The sequence below is a fragment of the Lampris incognitus genome, chromosome 16, assembly GCF_029633865.1.
Source record: "Lampris incognitus isolate fLamInc1 chromosome 16, fLamInc1.hap2, whole genome shotgun sequence".
Classification (NCBI taxonomy): domain Eukaryota; kingdom Metazoa; phylum Chordata; class Actinopteri; order Lampriformes; family Lampridae; genus Lampris; species Lampris incognitus.
This window is the reverse complement of record NC_079226.1, coordinates 6,833,445-6,847,890: the sequence shown is the minus strand read 5'-3', so window position 1 is coordinate 6,847,890 and position 14,446 is coordinate 6,833,445. Positions and strand designations below refer to the sequence as shown.

Sequence of the window (14,446 nt, the reverse complement as noted above, 5' to 3'; positions counted from 1 at the left end):
ACACCGGAATCCAACACACAAAGCTAAAAATCCCACACACGCGTACAGGTCTGGGAATGTTCCCATTCATCCAGGTCATGGTTCTCCAAAGGAGTTGAATGAAGTGCAAGTGGACTTGGTATATATCCGTGAAGACGTTTCGCCTCTCGTCCGACTAGACCAAGCTAGTCTGACTGGCTGCTGATGAGACTCAGCATTTATCCTCTAGGAGTCGTTGTCGGAGCTATTGATATGTGTGGCTCTCCTGTGCCAAACATCGGTACACAAAAGAGCCACGCATATCAACAGCTCTGACAACGACTCCAAAGAGGATAAATATCTGAGTCTCATCAGCAGCCAGTCAGACTAGCTTGGTCTAGTCAGAAAGGCACGAACTGAGGAAGCCTCTCGGACGAGAGGCGAAACGTCTTCACGGATACAGACCAAGTCCACTTGCACTCGATTCAACTCCTTTGGATACACAACGCATACACTTGCCATGTCCTCCTGTGCCGTACATACATACACATGCAACCTATTTCCATACCGGGTTCTGACCCGACCCTCCCCATCATACACGTGGCCTACGGTGAGCTCAGCGTGGCGGGTTGGTCGGCGTGGGGAAACAGTGTGCTTGGTGGACGTGTCGGCGTCCGGCTAGACAACACACAGGGCTGGCGAGAGGACGGTAAGACGCGTCGTAGCAAAGCACTCTCCCGTCATCTTCGGACGTGGACCAGCTAGAGCGGCCGACTCCGTCCCCGACCCAACATCTGTCGGGATCTCAAAACATCTGTCAGAATCAACCACGAAATGAGCTGAAAATCCACTCATATACCTTTTATGACCCATAGAATGAAACAACTATGTGCTAGTTACAAGAGTTACTGCTGAAAACGATCCTGCATGGCTATCGGGCTTGTGGCTGTGCTGTGCAGTGTTGTAGTATTTCCAACAGCGTCTTTGGCAGTTTAGATCTTGTATTCCAAAAGTGCAACAGACTTTAAAATCACCCTTCATTCAAACTGCTGAGCCGTCGTACAAATAAAAAAATAAAAAAGTCATAATAATCCACGAACTGAGGCTGTGTGGAAGTGGAATCGCGCAGTCTCGCTTCAGCACGAGCGCCACCGGCAGCAAGTTTCCATTGCCGGACCTGATTTTTTTTTACAAAGGCCCGGCCCGTACCCGGCCTCCTCCTCCTCCTCCCCGGGCCGAGCTGTATTTAAAACAGGTCGCCATGCATCCACGGGGCCCCCTAGCTACACAACAACCCCACGGTCCGCTCGGGGCCTCCTCCGCTACCCTGCTTGGCGATCACCCCCTGCAGAAACGAGAAGGTCTGTGGTGTCTGTACAACACGAGCAACCCACTGGAGACCACGTCAAAAAGCCAAAGCAAACAACTCGACACGGCGTTGTGATTTTCATACAAACAACTCGACACGGCGTTGTGATTTTCATACAAACAACTCGACACGGCGTTGTGGTGTTGATAAAACCTGCCTCCCTCCCTCTGGAAGCGTAGTGTGGGGTAATACACCAGGTGTGGCAGTTTAACTCTGGCTGTGGCCTTTTGCTTCTGTGCTTATGGGTGCACTGTGCAGAGTGGGAGTGCATTAGTGTGTACCGTAGTGTGTGAAGACAGAGAGAGAGAGTGTGTATGTGTGTGTGTGTTTGTGTGTGGGCCAACAGGAATGTGTATATTTGTTTGTTACTGGCCAGTGTATCTGTGTTTCTGTGTATGGCTGTGCAGCTGACTCGTGTTTGTGTGAGCGTAACCAGTGTTGTGTGTGTGTGTGTGTGTGTGTGTGTGTGTGTGTGTGTGTGTGTGTGTGTGTGTGTGTGTGTGTGATTAGTGGTCCAGGTTCAGCAGCAGGCCGGGCAGTGTGCGAAGGTCTATCTGAGGAAGCACCCACAGACAGTAGAGCAGCATCCAGAGCAGGAGCAGCATGTACAGGTCTGTCACCGGCAGTGAGCTCTGCCTCCGCCTAGAAACAAACACACACACACATATATATATACACACACACACACACATATGGACACACACACACACACACACACACACGGGGAAGACAAAGTAAGAAATATGTAGCTTAGTGGAAACAATTTGCTCTTCACAATCAGTCAAACTGAACAAGAGACACTCTTAATGTGTGTCGTTTAAAGAGAAGTGTACTTCAGAAGTCATAGTACTGCTGAAGCCATAGTACTGCTGAAGTCGTAGTACTGCTGAGGCCATAGTACTTCTGAAGTCCTACACTCTGACAGTCTAGATATTTCTAAATAATTCACTATGGTAAAAAATGCCCTTACATAAGGAGAAAAAATAAAACTGCCAAATTTTCAAATCTTCATTCTCAACAGACTGCACTTTTATATGAAATAATGGACTATAAATATAAATACGGACTATAAATATAAATAGTGGAATATAAATATAAATAATGGAATATAAATATAAATGGTGGAATATAAATATAAAGGAATATAAATATAAATATGGACTATAAATATAAATAGTGGAATATAAATATAAATAATGAACTATAAATATAAATAGTGGAATATAAATATAAATAATGGAATATAAAGATAAATAATGGACAATAAATTTAAATAGTGGAATATAAATACAAATAATAGACTATAAATATAAATAATTGACTATAAATATAAATAGTGAAATATAAATATAAATAATGGAATATAAATATAAATAATGGAATATAAATATAAATAATGGATTATAAATATAAATAGTGGAATATAAATATAAATAATGGACTATAAATATAAATAATGGACTATAAATATAAATAATGGACTATGAATATAAATAATGGAATATAAATAATGGACTATAAATATAAATAATGGAATATAAATATAAATAATGGAATATAGATATAAATAATGGAATATAAATATAAATAATGGACTATAAAACAGCAGGAGACGGCAGTATTGCACTACTTTCATGTTCACACTGGGCCTCCATCCTCACGGTCGATCAATGATGCAACCGTTTCACTGAACTACAGCTGCAGCCTGACTCTGCTCATACGGGAAATACACACACACACACACACACACACACACACACACACACACACACACACACACACACACACACACACACACACACACACACACACACACACACGGCCTATCTCGTCATGTCCCTAACAGTTGTGTTGTAAACAGAGGATTAATTAAGCAGCCCTCTTGCAACAGCAGTGAGTCATGCCAGGTCTTATCAGCCCAGAGGAGCACCGGGAGGAGAGCCCCCCCAGCTGTGTAGCAGCACCAGCACCAGGGCTATCCTTCACTTCTACACACTGTAGGTATTTTCTTTTCTGTTTTAAATTTTGAGACACTTTATTCATCCCCGTGGGGGAAATTGCACTCTGCATTCAAGCCGTCCTAGCTGTGTAGCTAGGAGCAGCCGCCGTGCAGCGCCCGGGGGACCAACTCCAGCTTGTCTTGCATTGCCTCAGTCAAGGGCACAGACAGGAGTATTAACCCTAACATCCATCCATCCATCCGTCCATTATCCAATGGTTGCTGGAGCCTATACCAGCAGTCATTGGGTGATAGGCGGGTAGACACGCTGACAGGCCGCCAGGCCATCACAGGGCTGACACACACTCACACACATTCACACCTAAGGACAATGTAGTAGGTCCGAGTCACCTGACCTACATGTCTTTGGACTGTGGGAGGAAACCGGAGCACCCGGAGGAAACCCACACAGACACGGGGAGAACATGCCAACTCCACACAGAGGACGACCCGGGACGACCCCCAAAGTTGAACTACCCTAGGGCTCGAACCCAGGGCTTTTTTGCTGTGAGGCGGCAGCGCTAACCACTGCGCCACCGTGCCGCCAATTTCTCTTTTTTACGCTTCTTGCGTTTCTGTTTCAGCAATAAATCCCTTTATTCTTGTAACTTTACGTACATTCCGTCCATTTCTCCACCTTGGTTTTATGCACCACCCGTCTCCTACGACGTGGTTAGAGGCTGTTACCACGGGTATCGTGAACTTCTGTGGAAGCTAACAAAGTTAGCATGGAAGAAGCAGGCTATCGTCACGTGCTTGTGTATTGCACAAGGGGTTTCTATTCCTAAAGAGGAAGTATGCACATCCACAAACGCCTGCCTGTTTGCTGCTGAAATGTTAAAGGAAGGAATCTTTCTCCTATTGGAGGCACAGAGGCGTTAACGTTAGCAAAACAGGAATTGGTAATTGATGCAAAAAGCTGGAACACCAGGTTTTTCTAAATGCCTGGAGCATGCAAGCACAATATGGCACCAAATTTGAACAGCTAAGCAAGAAATGAAAAATAAATAAAAGCTAGCTAGGTGGTATTCTTGGGTTCTGGCAAGGTGCTCGGTTCCTTTCGATGTAATAAAGCAATGATTTTTTTTTTACAGTTCCAGACAGGCTAAAATCTGAACAGAACATATATTCGGGGTATTTAGATGTGCTTTGCTACCAAAAGGTTTACTTCAGAATTGAAGCGTTGGAATGTAGATATCTCAGTGGGACAACAGAGGTCACCACTGGAGCATTCAGATTGGCAGTAGGTAGCAAAGGGCCGCATGAGACTGACAGCCTAAATCGTAGCTATGACAAAAGTTAAGCAAAGCGCGGCGTCCAGGTAGCATAGCGGTCTGTTCCATTGCTTACCAACACGGGGATCGGCGGTTCGAATCCCCGTGTTACCTACAGCTTGGTCGGGCGTCCCTACAAACACAACTGGCCATGTCTGCAGGTGGGAAGCCGGATGTGGGTATGTGTCCTAGTCGCTGCACTAACGCCTCCTCCAGTCGGTCGAGGTGCCTGTTCGGGGGGGACTGGAGGAGAATAGCGTGATCCTCCCACGCGCTACATCCCCCTTGCGAAACTCCTCACTGTCAGGAGAAAAGAAGCGGCTGGCGACTCCACACATATGGGAGGAGGCATGTGGTAATCTGCAGCCCTCCCCGGATCGGCAGAGGGGGTGGAGCAGCGACCGGGACAGCTCAGAGAGTGGGGTAATTGGCCAAATGCAATTGGGGAGGAAAAAAAGGGGGGGGCGGGGAATCCAAAAAAAGAAAAGTTCAGCAAAGCGAATCAAAGATCATCTCTAACGTCCAGGGGAAACAGGCACACAAGTGGTTTTATGGATATGGAGAAATAATTTTAACAATTCTTGGGGAAAGATGTGGCCTCGAATGATAAGGGCCAGAGTTAGGAGTTAGAGACTTCTGAGCGTTACAGCGATCAAAACTACCAGACAAGCTGTAAACTGTTCATGTTGTGGTTCCTTGACACTCGCATATTAAAACCCTGTGGTAGCTACATTACATCCGGCCCCTGCCCGGAGCTACGCCCAAAGAGGGAACACCGAGGGCGCTCTGACAGGACGCCGAAACGGGGCAGGCTAAGCTAACTGCTAGCCCATGCAGACCGGCAGTTCCGACAACACCGAGGGCGGTCTGACAGGACGCGGAAGCGGGGCAGGCTAAGCTAACTGCTAGCCCATGCAGGCCGGCAGTTCCGACAACACCGAGGGCGGTCTGACAGGACGCATCAGTGGGGCAGGCTAAGCTAACTGCTAGCCCATGCAGGCTGGCAGTTCCGAGAACACTGAGGGCGGTCTGGCAGCGGCCTTGCCTTGCGTTGACTGTGTTTTTAGTGTCATCCTGTGGAGTGCGGGGAGGTGTGTCGAGGGTGTCTAGCTGGGAGAGCTGGCATTGGATCGGCTGGGGGAGCCTGGCCTGCTGCGTCCGGTGGCCCGGGGACCACGGTCCTGTCTGGAGCTGCGCCCGAGGAGGAAACACCAAGGACGGTCTGACAGGACGCGGAAGCGGGGCAGGCTAAGCTAACGGCTAGCCCATGCAGACCGGCACTTCCGACAGTCAACCTTGGCTGGCGTGTGGTTATATATGTGTTTTTGTAGTTTTGGGATATGTGTGTTTTTGTCTTTGTGTTGCACTGCTGTGGGCTGGGGGAAACACTATTTCGTTCCAATGAAACGACAAATAAATTGTTCCTGATTAGGGATTAGAGAACAGTGCTGCCTGTCAGATGAGCAAGTAGATCTACGAAGGCACAGCCGGAAGTCCTCTCCTCATTTGTGGGTTCGGATACCCCTTTGTTCCAACATCTGAAATGGGTTTCAGTGTGAGTATTTGGCCTGGAGCACAGCACAAAGCACTGCTCTATCATACCCTGTATATTGCCAATCCCACCCAGTACAGCAAACAAGAAGCTAACTGATTCATGGAGGGCCAAAGACTCTTACCCAGGATCGGAGTTGTTATCGTGTGTTTCGACGGTGGACACGTTTGGCCGATTGTCCTGTGAAGGAAGAAGAAATAACAGGCATGATGATATACAACAGCCACACTAAGAAATACTACACAGAAATCCCAAAAGCGACTACAATTCGATGTCAAACTAACCAAGGCCTCGTTGGAATTAGCCAGCAGCCGGTGACGGAGATCTGTGGGGATCAGGCTATCGTGAGGTGTTCTGGAACTTTCAGCTTCACTCCTGAAAAAGCAAAGACTCCGCTTAAGTCTGGACCGATCACGAGGCAAACACGTTTATTTTGCAAGGCCGGCCAAAATATTTTCAACAGCACTTCTTTTTACCGGTACTGGTAAAGCAAGTTTGAGTCAGCTGGGTGAGAAGCTGACGGCAGTGCAGGTAGAGGCCCCCCTTGTGTCCTGGATTGTCGACTACCTTACTGGTAGACCACAGTGTGTGTCGGACGGAGTGGTCAGCAACACTGGGGGCTCCGCAGGAGACGGTCCCGTCTCCCTTCCTTTTCACCCTCTACACGCCACGGACTTTAGCCACCACACAGAGTCCTGCCATCTTCAGAAGTTCTCTGATGACTCTGCTATAGTGGGATGCATCAGCAAGGGGGGAGGAGGCCGAGTGCAGGGGGGGGAAACTTGGTCACATGGTGTGAGCGGAACCATCTGCAGCTCAACGTGACGAAGACAAAGGAGCTGGTTGTTGATCCGAGGGGGGCCTTGACACCAGTGACCCCTGTTTCCATCCGGGGGGTCGGTGTGGACACTGTGGAATAAACAAGTAGCTGGGGGTGTATATAGACAATAAACTGGACAGGGCCAAGAACACTGATGCCCTCTACAGGAAGGGACAGGGCCGTCTCTACGTTTTGAGGAGGCTGAGGTCCTTCAACATCTGTCAGACGATGCTCAGGACGTGGTGCGAGTCTGTGGCGGTCAGCGCTCTCCTGCTTGCTGCTGTGTGTTGGGGCAGCAGGTTGAGGGTAGCGGATGCAAACGGGCGCAACAAACTGATCCGCGAGGCCGGTGACGTTGTGGGGGTGGAAGTGGATTCTCTGGCGGCGGTTTCTAAAAGGAGGACGCTGTTGAAGTTATGTGCCGTCGGGGACAATGTCTACCACCCACTCCACGATGTGCTGGTCGGGCACAGGAGTACTTTTAGTGACAGACTCGTTCTGCAGAAATGCTCTGCAGAGCGCCACAGCAGGTCATTCCTGTCTGAGGCCAATCCAACTTTACAGCTCTTAGCCAGCAGTCATTAGACTGGCCCTTCCACTTATTTTACCCTGTCGGGTATTTGTGTGTTGGCCCTGTGATGGCCTGGCGGCCTGTCCAGGGTGTCTCCCTGCCTGCCGCCCAATGCCTGCTGGGATAGGCTCCAACATCCCCGTGACCCTGAGAGCAGGATAAGCGGTTTGGATAATGGGTGGATGGATGGGTGTTTGTTTGTGCTGTTTGTTTCATGCTACAGCATAGTATTAACAGTATAGATAGGGTGTACAGTGTATACACACACACACACGTATATATATATATATATATATATATATGTGTGTGTGTGTGTGTGTGTGTACAGTCTATATACAGACTGTGTACAGTCTATATACAGTGTACAGTCTATATATAGTCTATGTGTACAGTCTATATACTGTACAGTCTATATACAGTAGTCTATATATAGTCTATGTGTGCAATCTATATACAGTACAGTCTATATACAGGCTATGTGTACAGTCTGTATACAGTACAGTCTATATACAGTAGTCTATATACAGGCTATGTGTATAGTCTATATACAGGCTATGTGTATAGTCTATATACAGTATAGACAGGGTGTACAGTATGTGCAGTCTATATACAGTCTATGTGTACAGTCTATATACAGTACAGTCTATATACAGGCTATGTGTACTGTCTATATACAGTACAGTCTATATACAGGCTATGTGTACTGTCTATATACAGTACAGTCTATATACAGGCTATGTGTACAGTCTATATACAGTGCAGTCTATATACAGTCTATGTGTGCAGTCTATATACAGTACAGTCTATATACAGTATAGACAGGGTGTACAGTATGTGCAGTCTATATACAGTCTATGTGTACAGTCTATATACAGTATAGACAGGGTGTACAGTATGTACAGTCTATATACAGGCTATGTGTACAGTCTATATACATTAAGTCTATATACAGTATAGATAGGGTGTTATATGCTGGAGCATGGTGCACATATGTTTACACATTTTATTCTCATTTCTATTTCTTATTTTAGTTTGTATTTCCCTTTATTTCTTTTTTCTCATTTCTGCCTATTTTCTTGTTATCGTGTTAGTTTTTCTGTACTAGAGCGTGAGTGTCCGTAATAGGACCCAATTCTCCCCTGGGGGACGAACGAAGTACTCCGACTCTGATTGCACGGCTCCTCCAGCAGAAAGGGGAAAACCTCGCTCGTGTTCGCCGGCTAAACCGTATCGTCAGCAGTCCACACATTCCTGACGCTCAGCAGCCTTCTAACCCCGACGGCAGGCGGCGGTCTAATTTCCACCAGCCGCATGATTATGGAGATAACACCCTTCGCTCAGCACGTTTAAGGCAACGTCCCGGCACACGGGGAGGCCCGGGGCCGAATGTCTAAACCAAGCGTACACACGAAATGTGTACTTGCGCCACTTCCCACGCAGGTTTCTGAACGTATAAAAGTCCTCGGGCGGCGAGAACGGGCGTACCGGCACGCATCTTCCACACCAGGCGAGCCGGATACCCGGTCTTCTGATCCGATCAGTGTGATGCTGCATAAGAGTGTGGATGTGGGTGACGTTTCCTTTAGAGCTCGTTTCTTTCACGACATTGTGTTAGGATGTACTCTGCAGTCTAACAACCCTTCACTGTGGTTACATAGCCATGCCCGAGTGGTTACCAACCTTTTGTCTTTTTTTTTGTTGACAAGCCTTAATTCCATTCTATCTTGAAGAAATATGTTTTAATTTATTTTATTTTATATATATATATATATATATATATATATATATATATATATATATATATATATATATATGTATATTTGTATGTTTTATGTAGGGTTTTTTAAGGGAGTTGGTCCTTATCCAATGTGAGGGTCTAAGGGCAGGACGTTGTGTTGCTGTAAAGCCCCTTGAGGCAAATTTGTAATTTGTGATATTGGGGCCATACAAATAAAATTGACTTGACGACTACTCCTACTACTACAACTACTACTACTACAACTACTACTACAACTACTCCTACTACAACTACTACTACTACTACTACTTTCAGCTGCTGCCGTTAGGGGTCGCCACAGCGGATCATCGGGACTTGACTTGACTATGTATTATAATAATGATAATGAGCTTTATCCAGTCATGCATTATCTGAACCGCTTATCCTGCTCTCGGGGTCGCGGGGATGCTGGAGTATCCCAGCAGTCATTGGGTGGCAGGCGGGGAGACACCCTGGACAGGCCGCCAGTCCATCACACACACACATTAGGCACAAGGCCACTAATGGCAGTCTGGCCGGCGATAGAAGCCACGCGGGTCCCCTCTGGGGTCCCCTCTGGGGTCTCCTCTGGGGTCTCCTCTGGGGTCCCCTCTGGGGTCCCCTCTCCCCCTCCAGTAGCAGTCTGGCCCGAGATAGAAGCCACACGGGTCCCCTCTGGGGTCCCCTCTGGGGTCCCCTCTCCCCCTCCAGTAGTAGTCTGGCCTGGGATAGAAGCCACGCGGGTCACCTCTGGGGTCCCCTCTCCCCCTCCAGTAGCAGTCTGGCCCGGGATAGAAGCCACGCGGGTCCCCTTTGGGGTCCCCTCTCCCCCTCCAGTAGCAGTCTGGCCCGGGATAGAAGCCACGCGGGTCCCCTTTGGGGTCCCCTCTCCCCCTCCAGTAGCAGTCTGGCCCGGGATAGAAGCCACGCGGGTCCCCTCTGGGGTCCCCTCTGGGGTCCCCTCTCCCCCTCCAGTAGCAGTCTGGCCCGGGATTGAAGCCGCGCGGGTCCCCTCTCCCCCTCCAGTAGCAGTCTGGCCCGGGAGAGAAGCCACGCAGGTCCCCTCTGGGGTCCCCTCTGGGGTCCCCTTTCCCCCTCCAGTAGCAGTCTGGCCCGGGATAGAAGCCACGCGGGTCCCCTCTGGGGTCCCCTCTCCCCCTCCAGTAGCAGTCTGGCCTGGGATAGAAGCCACACGGGTCCCCTCTGGGGTCCCCTCTCCCCCTCCAGTAGCAGTCTGGCCCGGGATAGAAGCCACGCGGGTCCCCTCTGGGGTCCCCTCTCCCCCTCCAGTAGCAGTCTGGCCTGGGATAGAAGCCACACGGGTCCCCTTTGGGGTCCCCTCTCCCCCTCCAGTAGCAGTCTGGCCCGGGATAGAAGCCACGCGGGTCCCCTCTGGGGTCCCCTCTCCCCCTCCAGTAGCAGTCTGGCCCGGGATAGAAGCCACGCAGGTCCCCTCTGGGGTCCCTTCTGGGGTCCCCTCTCCCCCTCCAGTAGCAGTCTGGCCCGGGATAGAAGCCACGCGGGTCCCCTCTGGGGTCCCTTCTGGGGTCCCCTCTCCCCCTCCAGTAGCAGTCTGGCCCGGGATAGAAGCCACGCGGGTCCCCTCTGGGGTCCCCTCTGGGGTCCCCTCTCCCCCTCCAGTAGCAGTCTGGCCCGGGATAGAAGCCACGCGGGTCCCCTCTGGGGTCCCCTTTGGGGTCCCCTCTCCCCCTCCAGTAGCTTTCAAACTAACGCCGTGCACAGCAATGTGCTTCTTGGCCTCATGCTTGAAACCAGACCAGGGTCCGTGGCTCGGAACTAGCGGCGCTCACTGCTTCGGTTACTTCCTGCCATTCAACTTGTCTCGTTTCCTCGGCGATGCCAGAATTTAGGCTTCTAAATAATCCGCGTTTTCTTTCTGTCAATTTGGTCAACCATTATGTCGAGTTCACGGTCAGTAAAATTGTGCTTCTTCTTCTTCTTCTTCTGCCATTTATCCTCAAAACTAAGCTAAATTCTGGCCTTTTATATGCAAAGCGGGCAGTTGGCGGGGTGTTGGAAGCCATTTATGGTAAATTGTGTGTGTGGTCAGAAGGCTCGTGCACGTGTACACACTTTCAGGATGGAGGAGATGTATGAGGGAAAAGACACGTGGGAACAGACGAGCGTGGGCTTTCATAAATCTGATGGAAAGGCTGCGTGTGCGCGCTTCCTGTTTTGTGTGTACCCAGATTTCTGTACTTAAATACACACCGAGTTTCAGACATTTGGCCCCCCCCGGTCCGTGCAGTCCATCCCACCGCCACAACACGGCTCCCCCGCTGGGTAGTGTACCGTGCTTATTCGAGGTCTAGAGAGAGGACTAAGAATAGAAAGCCCGTGTTACCTCAGAGGCTTCGTGTTTTCCCTGGCAGAGCTCGGACTCCCCGCCCGAGTCCCGCCGAGATCACAGAGGTTCGCCCCCTCGCTCGCTGTGTGGCCCCCGTCTTCTCCCATCATCTCCCCGACGCACCGAGGCTGCTCCTGGGCTTCTGATGGCGTTTCACCCTCCTGGCGGAGCTCTGCAACCTCCTAATATGTATATATATGTGTGTGGGGGGGGGGGTAGTGAGAGAGAGCAAGAAAGATATAGATAGAGGGAGGGAGACAGGAGAGCGAGAGAGAGAGAGAGAGAGAGAGAGAGAGTCGGGGAGAAATAAAGTCAGGGAGAGAGAGAGAGAAATAGAGTCAGAGAGAGGGGGGAGAAATAGAGTCGGGGGGGGGAAATAGAGTCAAAGAGAGAGTGAGAGAGAAAGTCAGGGAGAGAGAGAGAGTCAGGGAGAAATAAAGTCAGGGAGAGAGAGAGAGAAATAGAGTCAGAGAGAGGGGGGAGGAATAGAGTCAGAGGGGGGGGAGAAATAGAGTCAGAGAGAGAGTCAGAGAGAAAGTCAGGGAGAGAGAGAGAGAGAGAAATAGAGTCAGAGAGAGAGAGAGAGAGAGAGAGAGAGAGAGAGAGAGAGAGAGAGAGAGAGAGAGAGAGAGAAATAGAGTCAGAGAGAGAGAGAGAGCGAGAGAGAGAGAAAGTCAGGGAGAGAGAGAGAGAGAGAGAGAGTGAGAGAGAAAGTCAGGGAGAGAGAGAGAGCAATAGAGTCAGAGGGGGGGGGAAATAGAGTCAGCGAGGGGGGGAGAGAGAAATAGAGTCAGAGAGAGAGAGTCAGAGAGAGAGAGAGAGCGAGCGAGCAAGAGAGAAAGTCAGGGAGAGAGGGAGAGAAATAGAGTCAGAGAGAGAGAGAGAGAGAGAGAGAGAAAGTCAGGGAGAGAGAGAGAGAGAGAAATAGAGTCAGAGAGAGGGGGGGGAGAGAGAAATAGAGTCAGAGAGAGAGCGAGAGAGCGAGAGAGAGAGAGAGAGAGAGAGAGAGAGAGAGAGAGAGAGAGAGAGAGAGAGAGAGAGAGAGAGAGAGAGAGAGAGAGAGAGAGAGAAAGTCGGGGAGAGAGAGAGAGAAATAGAGTCAGAGAGAGGGGGGGAGAGAGAGAAATAGAGTCAGAGAGAGAGAGAGAGAGAGAGAGAGAGAGAGAGAGAGAGAGAGAGAGAGAGAGAGAGAGAGAGAGAGAAAGTCAGGAAGAGAGAGAGATAGAGAAACAGAGTCAGGGAGAGAGAGTGAGAGAGAAAGTCAGGAAGAGAGAGAGATAGAGAAACAGAGTCAGGGAGAGAGAGTGAGAGAGAAAGTCAGGAAGAGAGAGAGAGAGAGAAACAGAGTCAGGGAGAGAGAGAAATAGAGTCAGAGAGAGAGAGAGAGAGAGAAAGTCAGGGAGAGAGAGAGAGAAATAGAGTCAGAGAGAGAGAGTCAGGGAGAGAGAGAAATAGAGTCAGAGAGAGAGAGAGAGAGAGAAAGTCAGGGAGAGAGAGAGAGAAACAGAGTCGGAGGGAGAGAGAAAGTGTGTGTGATGGGAAGAGAGAAACATTATTAGCAGAATAAAACAAAGGGTGGATGATGGAGGGTAAGAGAAATATTATGGATACAAGAGGAGGTCTTGATGTTCTTGGGAGGTAAAATTGCAAAGAACAGTAAATGTTCTCTACCATGGACGACGGTGCAGACGGTGCAGAGAGCCAGGTGATCCAAGTACATTATCGACTCTACAACCTAAAATTGATCGACCAATCGGCCTTAAAGCAACCGGAGAGTTGTGGATCGCATCAGACTTGGTTTCAGAAAAGAAATGTTTGACCGGTGAATACTGTTATCAGAAGTTCCAGCAGCTCGTCCGTGATGGTTTTGACTTCACTGAGGGCTCGGTGTGATGGCTGCCAGGTTCTCTCCGGACACCCCCCTCGGTTAGAAATCATTCATCACGATAAGGGACATGAGCACGGGAACATTACAGGGAAAACCGGATGTGTCGTTACTGCCCGCCCAGACTCTCTGGAAGACGCCCGTCAAACTGAACGCTGTGGATTAGGGATCATGAAGGCGGACAGGGGGGTTTTGTAAGGTCTGCTGTAAACAGGTCCGACCTTGTGGACGTGTGAAACGTCACCTCATCCTGAAGATGTCTAGGCCTGACGGGCACAGACTGGGCGCCATTAATGTGTAGAATAGATAAATACGTACACACGGAGTGACAGCGCTGGCCTGAAGGTCCGAAAAGAGGGCAAGTGGGCAGCTGGATGCTAATTTTAATACCTGGACCATCTGGAAGATTCTATTCTAGGAATGGCTGACCATCTTCCTTCCCTAAACAACGACCATCCAGGCCCCATGAGGAAGGGGCCTTAAATCTGATGATCTTATAACACGGGTTTCAACTAGACATCTCAAAGATGGGGATATATGATGTGAAACAGCAGGTGTGAAACAATTAACGGGAACGAGCATGTGACTCAGTAGGGTCGGCGATATAGATGTTATCGAATGTCGGAATATTTTCAACTCATTGTCTTCATACTGAATAGGCTCCAGCATCGCCGCGACCCTGACAGCAGGATACGCGGTTTGGATAATGGATGGATGCCTTGATATTGATAATGTGATATTTTGGGGAGGACTATTGGTGCTTTCAACAGGTGTTTCCACGCAAGAAAATTCTGAGAAATAATCGTTAGTAATGTGATGTGAATATGATGACCAAGCAGGTAGAGATATTCACTGTTCATTTCACTCAGCTAAAACCGTCTTCAGAAAACTGTA

General features: G+C 49.2%; 1 protein-coding gene across 1 annotated transcript in view; it reads right to left on the bottom strand.

Annotated features, from left to right (window-relative positions):
• Positions 1–366: 366 nt before the first annotated feature.
• The window catches only part of clmna (calmin a), a 36,181-nt gene continuing 22,101 nt past the window's right edge, over positions 367–14,446 (bottom strand). The window contains exons 11-14 of the mRNA XM_056296314.1: positions 11,665–11,849; positions 6,437–6,527; positions 6,277–6,332; positions 367–1,969 (exon numbers count right to left, since the gene is read on the bottom strand). Coding sequence (XP_056152289.1) covers positions 1,834–1,969; positions 6,277–6,332; positions 6,437–6,527; positions 11,665–11,849 — 468 coding nt within the window. The 3' untranslated portion in view covers positions 367–1,833. The remainder of the gene's footprint in view (positions 1,970–6,276; positions 6,333–6,436; positions 6,528–11,664; positions 11,850–14,446) is intronic.